At 35.4% G+C, this 20,862-nt stretch overlaps 1 protein-coding gene across 1 annotated transcript; it reads right to left on the reverse strand.

The window, feature by feature from the left end:
- Nucleotides 1-7,268: 7,268 nt before the first annotated feature.
- LOC149299784 (sodium-dependent neutral amino acid transporter B(0)AT2-like) lies at nucleotides 7,269-19,734 on the reverse strand. Its single transcript, XM_089486070.1, has 11 exons — nucleotides 19,446-19,734; nucleotides 17,502-17,659; nucleotides 16,324-16,450; nucleotides 15,686-15,867; nucleotides 14,059-14,169; nucleotides 11,501-11,742; nucleotides 11,227-11,419; nucleotides 10,116-10,308; nucleotides 9,228-9,387; nucleotides 8,424-8,586; nucleotides 7,269-7,646 (listed from the first exon to the last, which is right to left on the reverse strand). Exons 1-11 carry the CDS (start codon nucleotides 19,732-19,734, stop codon nucleotides 7,269-7,271), a joined length of 2,196 nt encoding a protein of 731 aa, XP_089342196.1.
- Between the last annotated feature and the right edge of the window lie 1,128 nt (nucleotides 19,735-20,862).

A 20,862-nucleotide genomic window follows, 5' to 3' on the forward strand; every position in this document is an offset into this window, starting at 1 on the left:
AATGTGGCTTTTCATATTGGAGTTATGGTTTTGAATATACAGAGATCACTATTGAATGTTTATTTTCTTTTCACCTAAGTACTGCAGTTCAAGAAGAATACATCTTTCTAGACAATCATTTAAAGAATGTGTGCTTCTCACTTACATATTATTTTTGCTAGTGGAGCTCGAGGTTGTTTGGTTTTGATTTACATATTGAGTGATGTCATATATGACAGGTTAAAACATTTATAATTCATAATTAAATGTGATGGACTATCAAATTATTTTGGGATTACAGATAGTATGCAGTCCTACTAAACATTAGCTAGTTAACAAAACAGACAGAAATAGCGCTGTCTTTATTCCAAAACTGACTTTACTTCTGTGAATAGTTCTGTAAAAACTGCAATGCAACCAAACTAGGATTACAATATGCATTTACATGTGACAATTGCAAGTGCAATATTAAACATTTCTATACAGAGAGTTTACAGAGAGTTTAGAAATGTTTAACTGTGCAATCCAAGTGTACAGTGTACAAAATTGAAAAGCTCCACTGCTCTGCTTCTGACACTAGAATGGCTTCTGTAACTGAAGTAGAAGGTTGTTGTTGAATATCAAACAAACAATATCAAACAAAGGCAGTACACTTCTGATGTCCTTCCTGTGAGGAAGTAAACTGCAATTTCCACAAGCAACCACTAGGTGTGTGCAGCATTTAATAGACAGCACAAATCGCATGTCTGAGATATGAGTCTTTTATTGTGTACATAGAATATGCTGGGTTTTTTTGTTTAATGCTGTTATCACTAAAACTGTTGCAATTTAAATGTGAGAGAGCAACAGAGGTAAGTATAAATGCTTAGCTAAGAGAAAAAAGAAAAATCCCCAGAATTTTAAAAGAAGCAGCTTCTATTCTAGAGTGAACAAATTGCTTTCTCTAGGTGCTCAGCACAATCTGTTAGTATTCTGTGATTACAAAGTTGTATAGATCAGTGGTTCCCAACCCAGTCTCCAAGAAATACAAGCATTTTTTAATTTAACATATATACATATCTTTGGAGGGAGTTGAAAGTCTGTGTTGCCCAGCGACAGCCCCAAAACATCACTGCTCTAGAGGAGATCTGCATGGAGGAATGGTCCAAACAACAGTGTGTGAAAACCTTGTGAAGCCTTACAGAAAACGTTTGACCAAATACTTATTTTCCACCATAATTTGCAAATAAATTCTGTAAAAATCAGACAATGTGATTTATGGACTTGTTGGCTCATTCTGTCTCTCATAGTTGAAGTGTACCTATGGTGAAAATTACAGGCCTCTCTCATCTTTTTAAGTGGGAGAACTTGCACAATTGGTGGCTGACTAAATACTTTTTTGCCCCACTGTATACAGGTACGCATCCTTTGACAGATATAGGGCATTAAACATACAGAATCTTCACTATAGTTTTTTTGGCAACTATAATAAGTTAGTCTTTAAGGGTGACATTGCAACACAAAACCGGTAGAAAAATATGGTGATTTTAGGAGTTACACTAAAATTAACTTTATTTGCTTAGCAACATAAAAAGAGAATTTTGAGGACAAGGTGTAAGCTGACCCTTATAGGTCACTAAGAAAAGTAAAATGAAAACCTATAGATTGGCGGAGGGCATGCATGCAAGAGCATGTGTAGGCTGGCCCAAATTCTGAAATGGGCAAGCCTACTGTGAGAAGCGGGAGCTCAGTGAGCTTGTTTAACATGACATGGACACATAGGGTGGCAGCTTGCGCCAAGGCGTGAGCAGGGCTGAAGACAGGTTCTATACAACCTGAGGGCTGGTCCAACATTTTTCAAACAAGGCCAGTCATTAAATTACATGTTCAGTCACAGTAAATGGTTTAATACAGATCTAACCCTGCTACTCCTTAGTTTTACACCGAGACCTTTTGTCCTAGCATTTTCCTATTCTTGAAATATATCTCTTGTGCTATAGACCATTATATATTAAAAGGATTTTATCCTATTACCTCTCTCCTGATTGTGTTAACTGAGCAAATGTTTCTGGAAATAATTAGTTTAGATGAGTATGCATATCTTTTTAAATTATTCCAGTTTTCAATTTGTAGAATGCATTTTTTTATCTAATATTTCATCTAACTATATATAAAACTCCAGGCCATACTAAATCATCCACGAATTTGGGTAAAAATGTAAAGGAAAATGGTTTGTTTTTTTTATTATACAATATACTGTGTTTCTGTAAAAAATATGTGCTTAAACTTCACAGATTTCCCCCTGTTTCTAAAGAAAACGTTTTTAACAGTAACACACTAGCACCCTCTAGTGGAAAATAATATATTAAATGCAAATGAACAATATCAGTATAAATAATAAAACATTAATTCTAGTTTACGTTAAAGATTTGATAATGATTAAAAAGATTGTCACATGACTTTTTGGTTACATTTTAGTTACAATGCCACAAAGGAAATGCCGCACCTGATCGAAGCATTTAAATGCACAGCTATTTAAAATAAATCAAAAGTCAAATAGCATCAAATTAATTTTTTTATTCCTAAACCCAGGCAGGTTAAGTGATTGAAATCTGTGAGGGAACATCTAATCAATTTGGCAAAACTGCAATTGTTGAAATAATTATTATGAAAATTTTATATAAGAGTTGCTTACAACTCATACACAGCAATGGAATTTGTGATTTTTAATACATTTCAAATTTCAAAGCAGCAAAAACACATACAAATAATCACTAAGCAGACTATATGGAATCTAAAGCAGGTTTCTAAAATATATTTAAAATAATTATATTTATAACTATATTTATGTGTAATAAATAAAATAAATAAGAGGCCGACTTTAACAAGAACACCAGAGTAATTTATTTGAGGCTAAAAAGAGAATGAAAAAAGAACACACACATTACTGTATTCATTTTTTTTTATTTAGTCTTATCACACTATTTAAGTCTTCACAATAACTGAAAAATATGTTCTCTTTGGAAAAAGAAGAAATGAAATCATTGAGTTAAAAACATAACTAAGCATCAAGTCTCAGAAGCAGGGGATAGTAATATACATATTTACAATACCAGCAGAGCATATAAATATATTATATGTTATACATGATGTAACCACAATAAATATCAACAAAGATGTTTACCAGGGACACAACATCGTGGAACCTGCAAAATCAGATTTTTTTTCCCAACAACCTGATTGTAGATCAGAGAATCTTGCAGTAGAACAGAGCATTCTTGACTTGAAATATACAGTTTTATGTCATACATCCAAAGTGAATGGGGTATCAATTTTGTACCCCACAGACTTTAAGTGCTGTTTTTTTAACCTAGCAACTAATTACCTATATGGCTAATACATAAGAAAATATTAAGCACGCGTTTTATTTTTATAAGCTAAAACCCTAAATACCTCTTAATGTTAATAAAATAGGCAATCTATTAACATTACATATTATACAGTACAAATAAGTGCAAGTGCACTTATTAAAATTATATTTGTAAAAAGTAATACAATTCAGGATAGATTTGACCCACACATATATATAAACTTTATGAGCAAGAATCATACATTTATTAAAATGTATATAAGTTCATATGCAGATGCAGAACAAATACTTATAAGTATACTGTTATATTTATATAAGCTGTGAGTGTAGAAGTGTTGGTTTTAAAACTTAGGTGTATATGTTATTAAATTTTATAATAAAACCTGCCTCTTTTTACTGTGCATTATTTTTTATTAACATCTATCAATTTTGACATTACGATATATGTTTATAAGACTGGATGGCATCCTGGGAGCAAACAAATCTGCTACTTCCCTCCTGCACACTATGAAAAATCTATAAAATAAATAAAAGGTAGCAATTCTTAGGGAATAGAGCCCAGAATATAAATAAACATATGAATCCCTCCACACTGATCCCTCCATGAAGGAAGAGCAGCAAGCTGATGTTGCCCATGTGCACAACATCAAGTAGGGAGAAGAACAGCTATAAAGCACAATATTACCTGCTGGTTCCCTGGAGAAGAAGTTAAAAAAATGACTGTTGAGGTAGCCCCAAGGGATATCTGATGGAGCAACGTGTCTTTCTTCTTGTGTTAAAAAGGCCCTGAATGGCATATTTTAGTGATCTTTTATGTAAAAAGTTTTCCTATACATTATTCCATTACAATGGCACACACTTTGTACATTCTTTGTCCTTATGCTTTGGATGTTGTGTTTTAACCATGAGAAAAGCTACATTATTGTAATATACTTTGAAGTGTTTTTAGATGAAACTAAAAAATATAATTAAATCATGAAACAGCAGTATATAGATAGATAGATAGATAGTAGTAGTAGTATATACTGTACTTTCGTTCTATGATGATAAATAATAACCTTGATGACCCAACATCACACATCATGCATTTGGGGGATTTGAGATATACCGTATTTGCTCGATTATAAGACGAGGTTTTTTTCAGAGCAAATGCTCTGAAAAATACCCCTCATCTTATAATCAAGGTCGTCTTCTAATCAGACCTCAAAAAAATTTCGCTGGGGCCAGGCTGCTTACCGGTGCTTTGGTCGCGAGCAGCGTCTCGTCTACTAGCAGCAGGAGAACAGGAAGCTAGCAGAGTGTCACATAACTCTGCCTCCCCCCTCCTGCAGTTCAGGTAAGGGGGTGGGGGAGGGTTTTTGAGCAGGTATGTGTGATTAATGGAATGAATGATTATTTAAATGTTTGTGAATGAGTGTGTGTGTGATAGCATGGATGTGTAAGGGGGGTGGTGGTGGTAGCATGGCATAGGGAGGCTGTACTCACACTCCTATCATCCCCAGGTTCCAGGATGTACTGGCTGCCTTGGCTTGATAGGAGTGTGATTGCTGTTAGCAGTTATATATATATATATATATACCTCCAGAGATGTCTTATACCCTCCTATATGCCACTCTGTCCCATGATATGCCTTTTAACCCCCTATATGCCACTCTGGCATATAGGGGGTTAAAAGGCATATCATGGGACAGAGTGGCATATAGGAGGGTATAAGACATCTTTGGAGGCAGAATGGCATATAGAGGGTTAAAAGGCAAATCATGGGGCAGAGTGGCAAATAGGGGTATAAGGCATTTCTGGGGGCAGAGTGGTAACCCTGGAGGCAGATGTGCATAACTGGGGGGCAGGTTGGCAAATAAAAGGAAATAAAAAATACATATTTTTCTCAATCATAGCTTTTATTAAATATGAAAAAATTGTTTACATGAATTAATATTTACTAGTAAAACTTTTTTCCTATAGGGTAGTCTTATATTCAGGTTTTAGTTTTTTTCCTAAATTAATATTTAGATTTTGGGGGGTTGTCTTATAATCAGGGTCGTCTTATAATCAAGCAAATACGGTAATAGAAATGTCAACACAACCAAACAGGAAATCTGATCAAATCTGCAAGTTTGGTTTCCAAACTAAAGGAGCACTCCAGCCTTATTTGCCTGCCTTTTTCATGGATTCCGATGCAGTTTACCGCATGCAAATTGGTGCAGATATTCTTAATGTCTCTTTTAACACATCTCCAGCAGCTTCTACTGAAAGAAGGGCACTATTGAGCACTGGTCTCATAGGCAGTCAGGGGAGAAGTTATCATGCAAAAAAGTGTCCGACATGCATTTAAAATACAAATACTTTTAACTGCTCGTAGGAATATTATATTTAAGGGATATATATATATAGTTACTTTAGAAAGTCTTCTTTGTCTCCAGCCAACAGTCTCTAAGATATAGAGAGCAGCAAATTCATGTTATACATTAAGTAGGTTTGCTTTGAGGAGTCATCTTGCTTTATCATTAGACTGCAGCTGAGGTAGCTTGAGTGCTGTTCTCACAAGAAAAAAAAATAAACCAATTTTAATGTGTGAGAACATTAATTATGAAGTGTTATATAAAACAGGGATGTTATATTAATAATATACAAGTTTATACACTTTAAAAGAAGTTGGCATTACTTACTTAGTATAATTGAAGTGCATGTCTGTCTACAAACTTAAGTGCATGGTTCATATTGTCAATTTAAACATTCACCAATTAAAAGAAATATATATAAAATAAAAAAGAAGAAAATGCCACCAAAAGCTTTTACATTCTGTATAAATGTTTACATTGTATTAACAAGTGGTTTAATTTAACACTAACAAGTGCACTTATATATGGTGGCATTGCTTCGTAAATTAATAAAAACATGTATACAATGACTTTTGGAGTAATATCATACACAATATTGCCTCAGAATCTTATTATTGGGATATTATTCAATGAACAAGAATTGGTGCTACAGGTTACTTGCAGATATTGAAGTAAATTGCATCTTTAGACCATAAGAAGTGCATACAGAGGTACAGCTGCTAAGTGTCTCCATTAGTCTGTGGAAGCCCAACTAAATACCTAAGTAAATGGGACATCAATTTTACTATAATGCATTTGAAATTGTACAAACCTATGAACTGTTTCTTAATTTCTAAGCAATTCAATACATCGCATGTGTTGGAGAGGACCGACTTTTGCACAAATTCTGTAATAAGGTAGAATAGGCATAACTGCTGACTTATATAATGACTAAATAATAGACAAATACACCCAGGGAAATGTTAAAATGCTACATTTTGATTTTTAAATCTTCAATATATAGAGATGAAAACATTAAGAGGGGAAGTGCTACATAAACGAAATTTTTTTATCGTGACAAAAGTCCTGAGTTTCAACAGAGAAAAAAATATTCTGTAAAATATTACGAGGCTAATAAAGTCACTTAGTACTGTAGCTCAGATGCACAACAAAGAAAAATTCTATGGCTTAAAGTTACTCGGAAACTGATTTTTTAGCTATGTCAGCGATACTTTTTTGTTTCTCATACATTTATAATGTATTTGCCCTTAATGACTGGTTCTTTGTCTATATCCTGCTTTAACAAATATTGTATCTTTGTACAGAGAAATGCTAGTCATCATTTGCCACTTTATCTTGGGACAAATTTAGGCACAGAGAGGTAAAACACCTACAGTATATAAGATACTAGAAAGAGCTAGGGGCTAAAGCCATATCCAGAAAATTCTGTTTACAACCCACAAAATACCTCTCTGTCAAGTAACGTGTTCTCAGTCCTGAGAACACAGAACTGCTACTGCTTTACAAGCACTAATTTCGTTCTCTGCTTATGAAGAGCTGAAAAGCAGTGCCAAGTAGAAGAAAAAAATCAGTTTATTTTTGTCATTTGCTTGTAGATTCAGCTATAAGTCAGATTCAGGCATGTCTGGCCCATCTGCCATTAAGTACCCAATACCATAACGCCCGTTGGGAGCTGTATCCATATTGAAAGCTGGTGATCCACTTTGCTTCCTGTAAATACTGTTTCCAATGTTTGGAGATGGCATTTCACTTTGAATCTTCTCATGAATTAGACTAGCATCATCTTCCTCTGGATTGGACAGTTCCTTGATAATGCGTCCTCTCTTATAAGACACTGATGCCAGGCTGCCACTGCTGTCATCAATGAGGTTGAAGAAACGAACAATGAAAACTAGAGGTACTGGCAATAAAGCAAAGGCTATGAGTGATATACAAACCACAAGCCCCCATGTCGGGTAGCTGAGACGTTCTTCGTCGGCCTAGAATAAAATAACACAAATGTTGACATAGCGTACATAATAAAACAAGAATACAAGTGTGATTGTTTGAATTAATCCAAAAAACAAATTTCCTTCAGCCAATGCCCTACAGTGTGTTTTTATGCAAAGCATTCTGTGTAGATGCTTAGTATTGTCACCTTTTCTGGACTGGCACATTAAACTGTCTAGAATGCCAGTGTGCCAGTAGCACAAGTGCAGACAGTTAGATATAATCTATCATGCTGTTGAAGGACAATCGTTTAGACACAAGCACAGATACCTGGCAGTGCCACCTGACTAACATGAAAAGGCATCTGATCTGGAAAGTAAATGAGATGGGTTAAAGAAATTTGCTCTTTTGTTTCACTGAAAGCTAGGGATGCAATTAATGTATTACTGGCCCTTTAAATAAGCCAGAAAAAAAAAACCAGTAACTGAAAATAACTTGTGAGCCTCTCTTATCACTAATAATTTTGATGTTAATTAGGAGGCAAGAAGAGATTATGTGTTTTTGGATGACACAGCCCATAAAAAGTAGTGACTGTTCCAGAGTTAATTTAAAATTCTGCCCTATATAAGGAATTGGATGCTTTGTATTTGGTACATTGTTTTGATGACCACAATATTTACTTTTCGCAGCAGTCGTAATTTGTGTTATTTCTTTTTGCTTGCTTAACAATGCTTTATATGCATTGACTAGAAATAGGTAATCTATCTGGTAAAATATTCAGTTTTTAAGTCATAAAATAAAGAATAAACATTTCTAATAACACCCACCTTTTCCGCAATCCATGCATAGTAAGCTGGTGGGGTGAATCCCATTTGAACTATACTCGCAACAAGCAAAATGATTAGCAAAACAGGGGAAAGATATTTCCACATATAGTAATAGTATTTGTAAGGTGTAAAACCAAGCATATCCTTTAGGTCATCCATGAACCTGAACGAGAAATGAGAATTATGAATTAAATTATTTATATATAGAGATAAATTAGAGAAATATACAATAATGAAGTATAGTAAAATATGAAAATATAATAACTATAGGAATCATTACAATGCAAACAATGTAGTATAATAAGAGTAAAACTCTATTATACTGCATTTACCCCTAATAGCTACCAACCACAACCTGGCACAACCTCAACGTATCAATTGTAACTTACTCCTTAAAGGATCAACCAAGTGGCACCTAAAGATGTAAGATGTTGCTTCGTTGAGCTGAGCTATAGCAAAAGCAGGTTAATTATGGAAGCACCAAAATCATACTTTCCATCTAAAATATGACCAATCATGTCCAAAAAACTCTAAATATAACATAGTTGTAAATATCTACAGCATACAGGCAACTCAAAACCAGCACCAAATAATATCATTATTTGAATAAGATTGGATTGCCTGTATATTAATGTAATGGGAGTTCATAAATGTAGCTATTATCACGGACCACTTCACTAAAATCATGAGGCTTGGTTCTGTCTTGCCTAACAAATGAAAATAATTGTATACGTTCCCTTGCACTGTACAGTCCATAGACTGTTTTTTGAGCTCATTTAATAAAACATTATTACAAGTACTTACTTGTCTATCCCATATATCCAGGCAATAGTAACATTTTCTAAGATGACGATGACGAGCAGAGGCAATGTAGCAGAATAATCATCAAACATAGTTACAAAATAATTTCCTGATCGCTGCACAAACAGAAGTCCAATGCAGAATGACAAAAGGCAACATCCAACTTAATGTACATGAAAAGAAAGGGAGAATACATTTTATTTACCAGGCACCAACAGATTATGTAGTGCTATTACAGCTAGTAGAGAACCAGCTCAATCTTAATTATTATTTTTTATTTATATAGCGTTAACAATGCTATATCATCCATTATTATTATTATTTCATTTGTATAGCATCATGTTATGTTACATGAGCATTTTTTTTGTTGGTGGATGGTGGGAGGAAAAGTTTTGCTGACGTTCAATAACTTTAAAACCAAATAACCACACATGGGAAAGCTCCAGGTTTTGCGAGGAGACTCCAGGAGAAGCACCTCTTCTCCAGGTTGCCACACCTGGATTCAGGGGGATTGTGAGACGCCCCACTCCCCAACCATTTCCCCTTTAAACAGCGGTGTCTACTGCAACATCGCCCACCAATGTCAGCAGGACCTCCTGTGACATCAAGGGGACTTCCTGCCACATCCTGCAAGGGGGGCTCAAGGTAACCAGAGGTATACAGTTTTCAATGATGCAAATAAGAGCATATCATTTTAATAAATGCATTTAATAAGGCTGAAAGCCGTGTCTTTCAAAAACTTACTTCAGGGATATCTACTAAAACCATACTAACAGTAATGTTATATTTGGATCCTACTTAATTTGGTACATCAGAAAAAAATGACTGCTGTTTTTTCCCCCCTAAAATTTACAGAATATGTTAACGAAACTTAAGGAAACGGTTACTTACCCGTTAGGTATTCCTTCCTCACTTTAAATGTATCAACAATGGGTGTGGTAATTCCCTCAATGGTTCCAAACATACTACCAAGGCCCAAGTTCACCAACATGAGGAAGAACATCACTGACCAGAATGGTGAAGCTGGGAAATGTGTCATAGCTTCAGTAAAAGCAATGAAGGCCAGACCAGTTCCCTGCACAGACTGCAAAACAAGTAAATATATGTGAAAAAGGCACCAGTATAAAATATTAAATCTACCACACAATGCATATAGCCATGGTCTCCTTAACTGTAGAATTTGCATTTAAATGTGTCCTTGATAAATAATGTGCACTATGATAAAAATAAAATGCTAAGCCCACAGCAATCTGTAAACAGTTGTTACCGTTACACCTTTTTGTTTATTTGAGTTGAATAAGTATTTCTAATAATACATGTTCTGTAATCCTGCATATGGTTATTCCAGCTGCTACATTGCTTTTTGTGAGATATTAGCAGATGTAAGCCACTAAAACTTAATTTGGGCATAAAATGTTTTTCATGTATGCTTCTACAAAGACTGATCCAAATGCAAATAACCCTAAGCATGTATTAATCCTGTGTCTGCCATGTAGACATAATTGAAAACTCTTGTTTTGATTCTTTGACTGCATATCAGACAAATAAAAAGCCTTGTATGTAAGAAAAGTAATATGTAACAGTTTATGTTACCAGTACATTAGTATAATGTGGGTTGGAATTAATAGACTGCCACAAATGCCATTCATATAGCATACAGTTTAGTTGTTATGAACCTTTAAAACACAATGAAAATAGTTTATACATTAGTTTATGAATGTTGTATTTAATATTCCTAGCGCAGGTTACCTAGAGCTCTAATTTTGTGTAGCGCTTTTGTGAAGGAGAGGGGTTAGATGTGTATGTATGGTTACTGGCAAGAATGTAATTGTGCTTTTGTTATGCATGGCACACCTAAGAAATTCAACATCTTGTTTGACCCCCCAAAAAAACTAATAAACAAAATAAGAGGCAGTCAGGAGCATACCAGTAAGCACATTCAAATTATATAGTTAAAAATAATCATAAATATATTTGATAGTACCAGTACAGTAAGGCTTACTTTATCAAGCTCATCTTCAATCTGACAAGCAGCTAACCCAAGCTGGCCAAATTCTTCTTCTTTTACATTCTTAATGATATCATACACCTGATGGTAGTCCTTTGTAGTAACACTTGAGAAATTGATGTGATGGGGAATAATATCTCGACTAAGATTGCCCATTTCAAGAAGTCTGACTATTCTTCCAGTGTTTCTGCAACAGAGAATACTAACCATTACATACATATAATCACTGGGGCATTAAGCATTTGAACAGTGGTAGTATGGAACTTACTCAGAGACGCAGCTCTCATTCATGATATTTGCCTTAAATCCTAATACTGCAAACACCACCAAAGTGGCTAGAACTGAAGTAAAAAAGTTGATGAGTGACACAAGGACAGCATCAAAATGGCAGTTGTTGTCTCTCTTGTTGTAGCTTGAAAAAGCAATGACTCCTCCAAATCCCAGCCCTAACGCAAAGAACACTTGTGTGGCGGCTTCTCTCCATACTTTGGGCTCCAACATAATCTCAAGCTGTGTGAAATGAGAAATTCAATTTACTGTAATATATGTCAGTGCTATAATTTGTTTTAAAAGCTTATGTCATTTTCTTTCTTACATTTATATCACCGGTGTCACTAGCTACAACATTTAGAAATGCTGGCACCACAAACAACACATAACTATTTAAAAATGTGCATTCTGTCTTCTTTTGCTGCCACTGGAAGTCATGACAGCTGTTGTCTGCATGAGGCCCATTCGGAGAAAATCTTCATGTTGCAGACATACATAACAAAAGGTTACTAATGATAATTAGAACAGGCAAAGATGGACGTTCTCCCAGTAAAGACTTTGAAGATCTGGAATGCATCTATGAATATTGTTGCCAATTGTATTGTGGAGGCTTTTAATCATAAACTGGATTATCATTTGGGAAGAAAGGCTTCACAAAATGTTCTAAACATTGTCAATACAGTGCAAACATATATTCTGGCGCTTTCGCACCAGAAAAGTGTGGAGAGCTAAAATAATTTTTTTTTTGAAACTCACCCTTTATAAGTAGTCGCTGGATTTCTAGATTGATAAAGCCAGAAGGTGAAACGCGTATTTGGAGGACTACCAGGACTTTTAAAGTACACACTATTTTATTCTTTGTATACTTTGTTGGGTTGATTTTAACATAAGTTTACAAAATAAATGTGATTTTACTGCATCCTGGGATTTCCAAACATTTGGTGTGCTGCAGCTGCTACCTGCTTCAAAGAAGGGTCTGCCTGCCCTATATTAGGCACAAGCCACAACTCAGAGCCAGGTAATTTTATGGCTCGGAGCAAGGGAGAAAGAAACCACAGAAAGACGATTAGGTGAAGTGCCGCCTTAAGGGCACAGTTTTTCAGGAGCGCTTTTTTTAAAGGCTCCGTTTAAATTGTGAGTACGCACTCTGTAGGATATATATACTATATATTTCTATATACAGACATACTGCATACATTATTGTATTTCTGTTTTTTTTGTTACATGTTACCACCCAGCGACTACTTATAAAGGGTGAGTTATATATATATATATATATATATATATATATATTTTAGCGCTCCACACTTTTCTGGTGTTTGGACTTTGTCACTTTGTTAAATAGGGGGTCATTCCACGGGTGTTTTTTGAGCTGCTATCTTCTAAACCTTGCACTACCATCACTACTGTTTGCTTTATTGTTAATACAGTGGTTATGCTGATGCTTTTGCTAGGTCAGTAAAACTAAGGTTATCTTGGTAAGTCTCAATGGACATGATTTATTTTCAAATAAATTTGGATTCAATTTGATCCTATATTAAAGGTCATCAAAATAATGCAAATAGATGCATACACTAAATTTTAATTTACAGTTATTGGAAAAAAAACCCATTTATTTAGAAGACATATTTGCTTAGAACCAATCACTCATGTTTCATTCAGATAGTAATGTAATTTAACTACTAAATAGTAAATTATGATTATGACGCCCAAACAAAGTAAATGTTCATTTTCTTTAGGCACGAGGGTTATTTGTTCTGTATATGGGCTACGCTTCTCACTTAGAGAGATCTGCTTGCCATTAAAGTAGAAAAAGAAACATCTCATGTAGGTATCTCGAACTTCAATACCTCAAAATAAATATTTAGAAAAATATAGCCACACAGACACATAAACACAACCGTTCACTTAACTGGAAAAATAAATATATTCTTAAAGAACAAAAGCCATTTGGGTTAATTGTTGCATAAAACAGAATGTATATTCTCACATCAGCAGATACACTCGGCCTGTTTGTGGATAAAGATTTAAATATCGCTAAAGAAACTCTGATGAAACTCTTGCGTATATGATGATTCCAAGCACAAACATACCGCACATTCTGTGCTGTGAATGCAGATTACTGGATATAGTGAAACCAGAACACTGGTTGTTGATGTTTTTTTGCAGACTACACAATATGCTTCGCTGAAGGTCGCTGGAAGCAGGCTGGTGTTTACTAACACATCAAATTGCATTTTCTTAGATGTACAAACATAATTCAGACATCAGGTTCCAAATAGGTTTAATTTAACTATTTACTCCCTTCCATGTAAAAGCATCATGCGTTGTCAGTATGACTGGGCTTTTCTGCTTTTGTTACAAGGCTAGGTTACTAAGCGGTGGGGTATGCAAATAGACTGCTGATGTGGATTAACATTCCCATCAAGCCCACTCAAACAATGGTTAAGTAAAAGAGAAGTTGCTGTAGGTGGGGTATAGCAAGTTTAGGTATTATATGCTGTATATAGGTGTAAAAAAACATTTACTTTATATTTGTTGTAGTTACATATTTACCTTGGGCGTAAACATGTGTCGAATGCCATCAATAGATCCATTTAAAAGTAAAGCTCGAACAAGGAAGCATGTAAGGACGACATATGGGAAGAGAGAACTGAAGTACATCACCTATGGTGAAAGAATAGTAATGTATGGAAAATATGTGTTAATATTTGCAATTAGTGTGCATATTATGCGTTTAACTAATGACATTTATAACATATATTTACTATTGCAAACTTGCAAGGTTTGTAAATCTTTACTCCATAGGCAAGGGTATGAAAGTTCCAGGCCTGGTGTCATATCCCATTCTTTCAGACCTGTAGAGGCAATGAGCATGAGGAAGGGCGGGGGCCCCCCCATGCCCATTCTGTTTGTCCCTCAGATTATGTTGGAGGCATTTCAGCATATTAGGATATTGGAGGCAATAACACTTTAACATCACCTTATAAGAAGGATTGCACACAAAAAAGTTTGCCTTGTAGGTGCCATTCTTTCAGTGGAACAAGCAGTGTTTCACTCAGAAACACTGCATTCTTCCCTACAAACAGTGTTTGCAATTAAACATATTTACATGCCATCATTCGGAAATCTGCTGAGCAAAAAGGTTCTGCAGCGGGTTTAACACAGAAATACACTAATACTGTCGAGATGTTGTCTAATCGAGGGCTTCAAGTTAACAGTTTTGTGCTCTTATCCTCACCTGAAACTTGCAAAATTTAAAGTTGTAGGCACTTGCAAACAACTCTCATGTTAGCGAATAAACAAACTTACAAAGTTTTGTGAGTATTAGCATGCAAGGTATGCATGCAAGGTATGCAACCTCAGTTGAGTCTGGTCAGTTGAATTATCCTTTAACTCAAATGACCACTCACCTTCTTAGTGAATATTCCCAAATCTGTCCCCACTTCCAGTCTAGGCTACCCTGAGCTCTCCCTAATCTGAGGGAGTGACTTCACGAGGATGCAGGATAGTCATGCATGGGGGTGGGTCTGGCCATGTGAGTGGCATGGTGACATGTGTGGGGCCTGGCCAACCGCAACAAAGCCGAGTCGAAATGGCAAGGGGAGGGAAATTGAGTGCGGAGTGGACATGGCTAAGCATATCTCTCTTGTGACAAAGAAGCAGATCATCACCGGTCTAAAGAACTAGACAACATCTCAACATTTAGTGAATAGGAAATATACATTCAATCGATTAGATTGCTGCTTTCTTCCATTATATTGAGGAAGGAGCCACAGAACTACCAAATACAACAATCACCATCAACATTTTTGTCTGCATTAGACTTGACAGTTTATTTGCATTTAATTTGCAAATTCATTTGCAAATGTTAGCTCATTTGAGCAGAGCCCTCCTCGCCTGTTGTTTCTGTAAGTCAAATTGTTATGTTATATATAACTTGTTATATCCTCTCTATCCATTGTACAGTGCTGCAGAATTTGATGGCGTTATATAAAACAATAAATCATAATAATAAATGTCTTACATGGCCAGGCAATGTAGTTGCTCATTTTAACAAAACAGTGTAATTTTAGGAATGCAAAGGAATTTGCTTTCGTGGCATGTATGTTTAAATTTATAGAAATACTTTGTAACTTAGCTTTTAGTATTTATTGATCTATCGCATGCAGTAAACACTCACCTTTCCTGAAGACTGAATGCCTCTAATCATAGCCAGACAGACTAATACCCAGGCAGCCAGCAAGCAAAGTGTCATCCTCCAGTTCAGTCCTCCACCTTCAGCGATTGAGTCAGAAATATCCAGAGCTTCTCGGTACCAATAATAGGTAGTTGCTGAACTCTTCTCACATTCGGGTTCCACATCTGAAATAAAAAATTACTTCAATTAAGAGATTTTAGATTTTTTTCAAGCTTGCAGTTTAGGGTGGAAACTAAGGAATGATAGAACATTTAAATTGAGTAATATCAGCACTACAGAAATACAATATTCATATTATGAAACAAACCATAAGCGTAGAAGCAGCAAGACTTACAAAAGCTTACTAAAGCTTTTGTTATTGTTTCATTTTACAGCAATTTGTTTGTAACGTTTTTATTTTTCGACCTACTAAGGTAGATGTGCAAAAAATCTGGTGATGGTTGTCACTTTATAGGTAACATCCGCTATGTAGGAAATACATAGCTGCAAGTATGAGCCCACTTTGCCATTGAGATAAAATATCAATAGCAACAAAAAGCCATCAATGCTGTTTTAATAAATAAAATATAATTTTTTGTGTGCCCTGTATGTATGAATAAAAATATATGGCTGTGTCTCACAAGTATTAGTAGCATTTTTCACCAAAGGGCACTGATCCCACGGAAGTGGATGTTGAAATGACTGAGAGAAATAAAATAAACTCCATCCAATGATGACGTTGTAGTAAAGGGACACAAACAAGCAAACCTGCAATAAAACAAAACATGGCTGCATTATTATAATGCTGCAAGTTAAAACAACCAATATTTCTGCATTAGCATGCATTGATCCCACATTTTACAATAATATTATAATATGTTTAATATTTTAATAAATATTATAATATGTTTAATATTATAATAAACATGCAATTACATAGAACCACAAAAACTGTTTATTAATAATGACTATATTCAGACTTAGTCTGTTAACTGGGATCTTAAAGCACAAACACATGATAAGCACATGTATACTGCTCCCATGAGTCTTTAATTCCTCGCCTTCCATTGAGTACCTTGACACGGCACAGGAACCTAAGGTCAGTACTTTGACGATGAAGACGGTGCCAATGTGTCCATTTAAGGCCACAATGGGAACTGGATTCCCTAGTCTTTATCTTCTGGGGTGACACTCTCTGAAAGAATATGCTATACCTTCCTTCTTTATACATGATGTACTGTATGTATATTTTAATTTCAAGTTAATTTCTTGTTTTTTACTCCCTATTTATATAAAAATTGAAAATTCAGAATAACACATACGCTTAATTAATCTCAGAAGCGGCCTGTTAACACCAGTTCTGCATAACAAAGCTCTGCACTCCTCATGTGAGATGAGGCATATGGGAGTGGCTGGGGGAAACAATAAGAATAAGCTTATTCAAGAGTCTGTGAAAGAATGAAAATATATTTCTCAGACTTGTTCACAGCTTCAGGTGAGAATCCTACATGACCTGCTTTGTAACATCCAAATAGTATATGATATACTGGAACAGTCCGCACAACTAGGTTTTGGTCCCAGGTATGATCATATGATATGGACATCATTCTACTGCCCATGTATATATTGTATACAGAAAAAAATGATTAAGGTACGAAAGTGGTCTTGTAAACATATCAACCAAAAGAGTGGTCTAATCAGAACATTTCATTGCTGGCAACGGTGATAACGCTATAATATTATAGTGAAAACCCCTTCTGCTTTTTATAACAACCCCCACAAACGAGTAACAGATTCATAAAACTAGGAAATAACTTACAATGCAACTTGCAAATCCAATTCCTCCCATTTTAGGGCTAATATAATTCCAGACTCCAATACTTCCTCTGCGTATTCTCTGCCCAACAGAGAGCTCCAAGAAAAAGAGTGGGATTCCAATCACCAGGAGGAGTATTAAATATGGCACTAAATAGGCACCTAAAAATACAAGAAATAAAACCCATATAAAATTATATTTACTTCAATACTTGTGGCATAAGCTTATCAAGCTTTTATGTGTACTTAAAGCTTGGTAATGGTACACCACAGTACCAGAACATTTCAAGTGGTATACAACATAGGCATAATGGATTTAGAATAAGTTCAAAAACACATAATATTTTGGAGGTAATAAGGTTTATCTTGAATCTCGAGATCTAATGTGTAATTATAGAAATGCCAACTTTCTGAAAGAGTTGACCTTAAGACTTGTCATGGATATTCAAGTATAGATATCATACTAGTAAGTATGCGCCTCCTATTACTCCATGTAGATGTAACCTTAGCCGCTAATGAAAAATTTACAAGCAAACATGGTAACTTACCAGGATAAGCTTTCCCTGCCCTCTCTGATGTTTCACGAGAGGGCAGGAATAGTCATGCATGTGAATGGGTCTGGCCCTATGAGTGCCATGGTTAGATGTGTGGGGCCCGGCCAAGTGGGAGTAGCAAGAGGAGGGAAACTGAGTGGGGAGTGGACGTGGCTAAGCGTAGCTCTCTTGCCACAAAGAAGCAGATCATCACCTGGAGAACCATGCCAGACCCAGAGAGCTCTCATAAGGTTTCTGAAAAGCTCCATTTAGGATTGAGTTTTGTCGAAAACTCAACAGTACAAAGGTACAGCTTGGCTGCTTTTTTATTTCTTTATTTTTCAGTTGCAATAGAAATCTTCCACTGTTGGGCAGTATAAGGGGGTAGAAAATAAGAAAATCATAGCTAGGACTTTTTATGTACATAGGGCAGGTAGAATCAGTCAGACAAGGGGAAAGGAACATACCGTTACATTATCTATCCTTTTAATGCAATCTAAAGGATTGTCAAAAGGGACCCTTTTGTTCTTGGGCTGTGGCTAAGAGACGGGGCTTTAGCAAGACTTTTTAAGTGCCATTGTGACCTATTGATTGCTGTTTATAAGTGCTTACACTATTTAATACATAAACATTTTCTAGAAGGAAACATCATCTGGTTTATTCACAACAAAAATAATTGCAGACAAGTTCTGACAAGTTGAAGAATGTCATCTCACTGATGTATTATGCATGATTGACAAAAAAACTCTCAAAAAAGATATTCACTGATGAGGCACAGTACAGTAAAAAATGATCATTCCTCCCTCCTCCCTGAATGCCAAAGGGGCAGTGGTGGCAAAGGTAGGCTGTTTTAGGGGCAGAGACCTACCACATCAATGTATGGCATAGTATATAGTAATAGGGGTTATCCTGCATTACCGTTAATGTCTGGCTCAGTGTATAGTGGTGGGAATTAGGCTGTACCATATCTGTTCAGTAAATGTTATTTATTTAAATTAATAATTAATTTTTCCAGATTTCTATTTCTTTCCAGTTGGCATACAATTTGTGAAATAACATTTCACACTTCGCCCCAGGCAGCACAATGTCTTGGGCCCGCCCTGCTACTCATGCAAAAAAAGCTACAATAGTCTACGTTGCTCTAGATCACATACCCTTGGTGTGTGCGTGTGTATGTTTTGACTTCACAGGGAGGGAAGTTTTGAGTGCAACCCTGTATTCTCATACAAGGATGACATTCTGAGCCCAGTTTGCCAACCATGTGGATGCCCCATTTAAGGGTTAAAACAAAGTTGCCATAAACGCTTTATATATATCTTGCAAATGTTTGTGTTGTATAAGATTTGACCATGTATATTTTCTAACATCATTTTGATTCAGGGATAATAATTTAATTCAAAACACAAGTTATTTACCTCCACCATTTTTCTGACACAAGTATGGGAATCTCCAGACATTTCCCAAACCAACAGAAAATCCAACTTGCGCAAGTATATACTGTAGTTTGCTGCTCCATGCTGGCCTTTCATCCTCGATATCGGATCCTTCTTCAATATCTCTGTCTTTATCTAAGTCATCGTGGACCATCAACTCACTCTTTTTAAAGCTTTCGTCATTGGTATCCTCATTGGACAGAAGATCCTTAACTGATTCCACAACATCGTCATCTAGCTCTCTTTTAACTCCCTTACTGTTCTTAGGCATCGGAAGAACAACAAGTTTTAGCAGTGGTTCAAATTTTTAGGTGTATAGTTTTCAAGTTCCACTTAAGATCAGCGTAATTAAAAATGTTAAGGATGATTTCAAATTTTAGGTTTGGGTACAGGATGGAAAGTGCTCTTATGACTGTATGTTAAATGTCCATGATGCTTGTGTATCTGTGCAAAGAAAACAAAATGCATTAACACCTTAAAAACACATAACCAAAACCCTGGTATTATAGCAAATCACTTTCTGTACATAATTATTATTATTATTATTATTATTATTATGTTAAATAAAAAGCTTCAGCCCTTCAGAAATCATTTCACTTTGATAGATCTCCTAGTTGAATCTTTCTGACTTTAGTAAGTCACCATCGACAGGCATCTATGCATAGGTATTCACATACTCCAAATCCAAACTGTTCCTTTAATGTTTAAAATGAAAATACATATTTTATAGTGGAACTCATTATGATGAACTAAGGGCATTATATGTCATTTGCTTTAATGTATTGAATTAAAGGCATTGAACCACTGGTTAATAAATCTGTGTAAATTCTCACAATTTTCATGAACACAAAAAAGGTAATATAACTAGGAAAACTGGATACATGTAAATTTCATAACATGGGAAGAATTGTGTAAATATTTATTTTATTATTAAATCATATTTCAAGTTTTTGTTTATCAAACCCTTCTATATTCCAGTTGTATTTGTTGTAACATGATTAAAAAAAACTATATTTTAGAATTATTAAATTGCAATATTATGAATTATTTTTTAGTACAGTTTACCTCTAAAATATGTTTATATATCATTAAGAACATTTTTGTTTTAAAATGGTATAGTTACACTACCGCACACTAAAATGCACTAAAATGCAATTTAATACCTGGACTGTTTGTTATCTACAAAACTTAGCTACATCTGTAACAATATGGAGTGCCACGGTTAGATGTATGGGACCTAGCCAAGTGAGAGTAGCAAGAGGAGGGAAACTGAGTGGGGAATGGACGTGGCTAAGCTCTCTTGCCACAAAGAAGCGGATCATCACCTGGAGAACCATGCCAGACCCAGAAAGCTCCATTTAGGATTGAGTTTTGTCGAAAACTCAACAGTACAAAGTGT

Source organism: Sceloporus occidentalis, unplaced genomic scaffold, assembly GCF_023333645.1.
Source record: "Sceloporus occidentalis isolate IW3139 unplaced genomic scaffold, rSceOcc1.0.p SCAF_28, whole genome shotgun sequence".
Classification (NCBI taxonomy): Eukaryota; Metazoa; Chordata; class Lepidosauria; order Squamata; family Phrynosomatidae; genus Sceloporus; species Sceloporus occidentalis.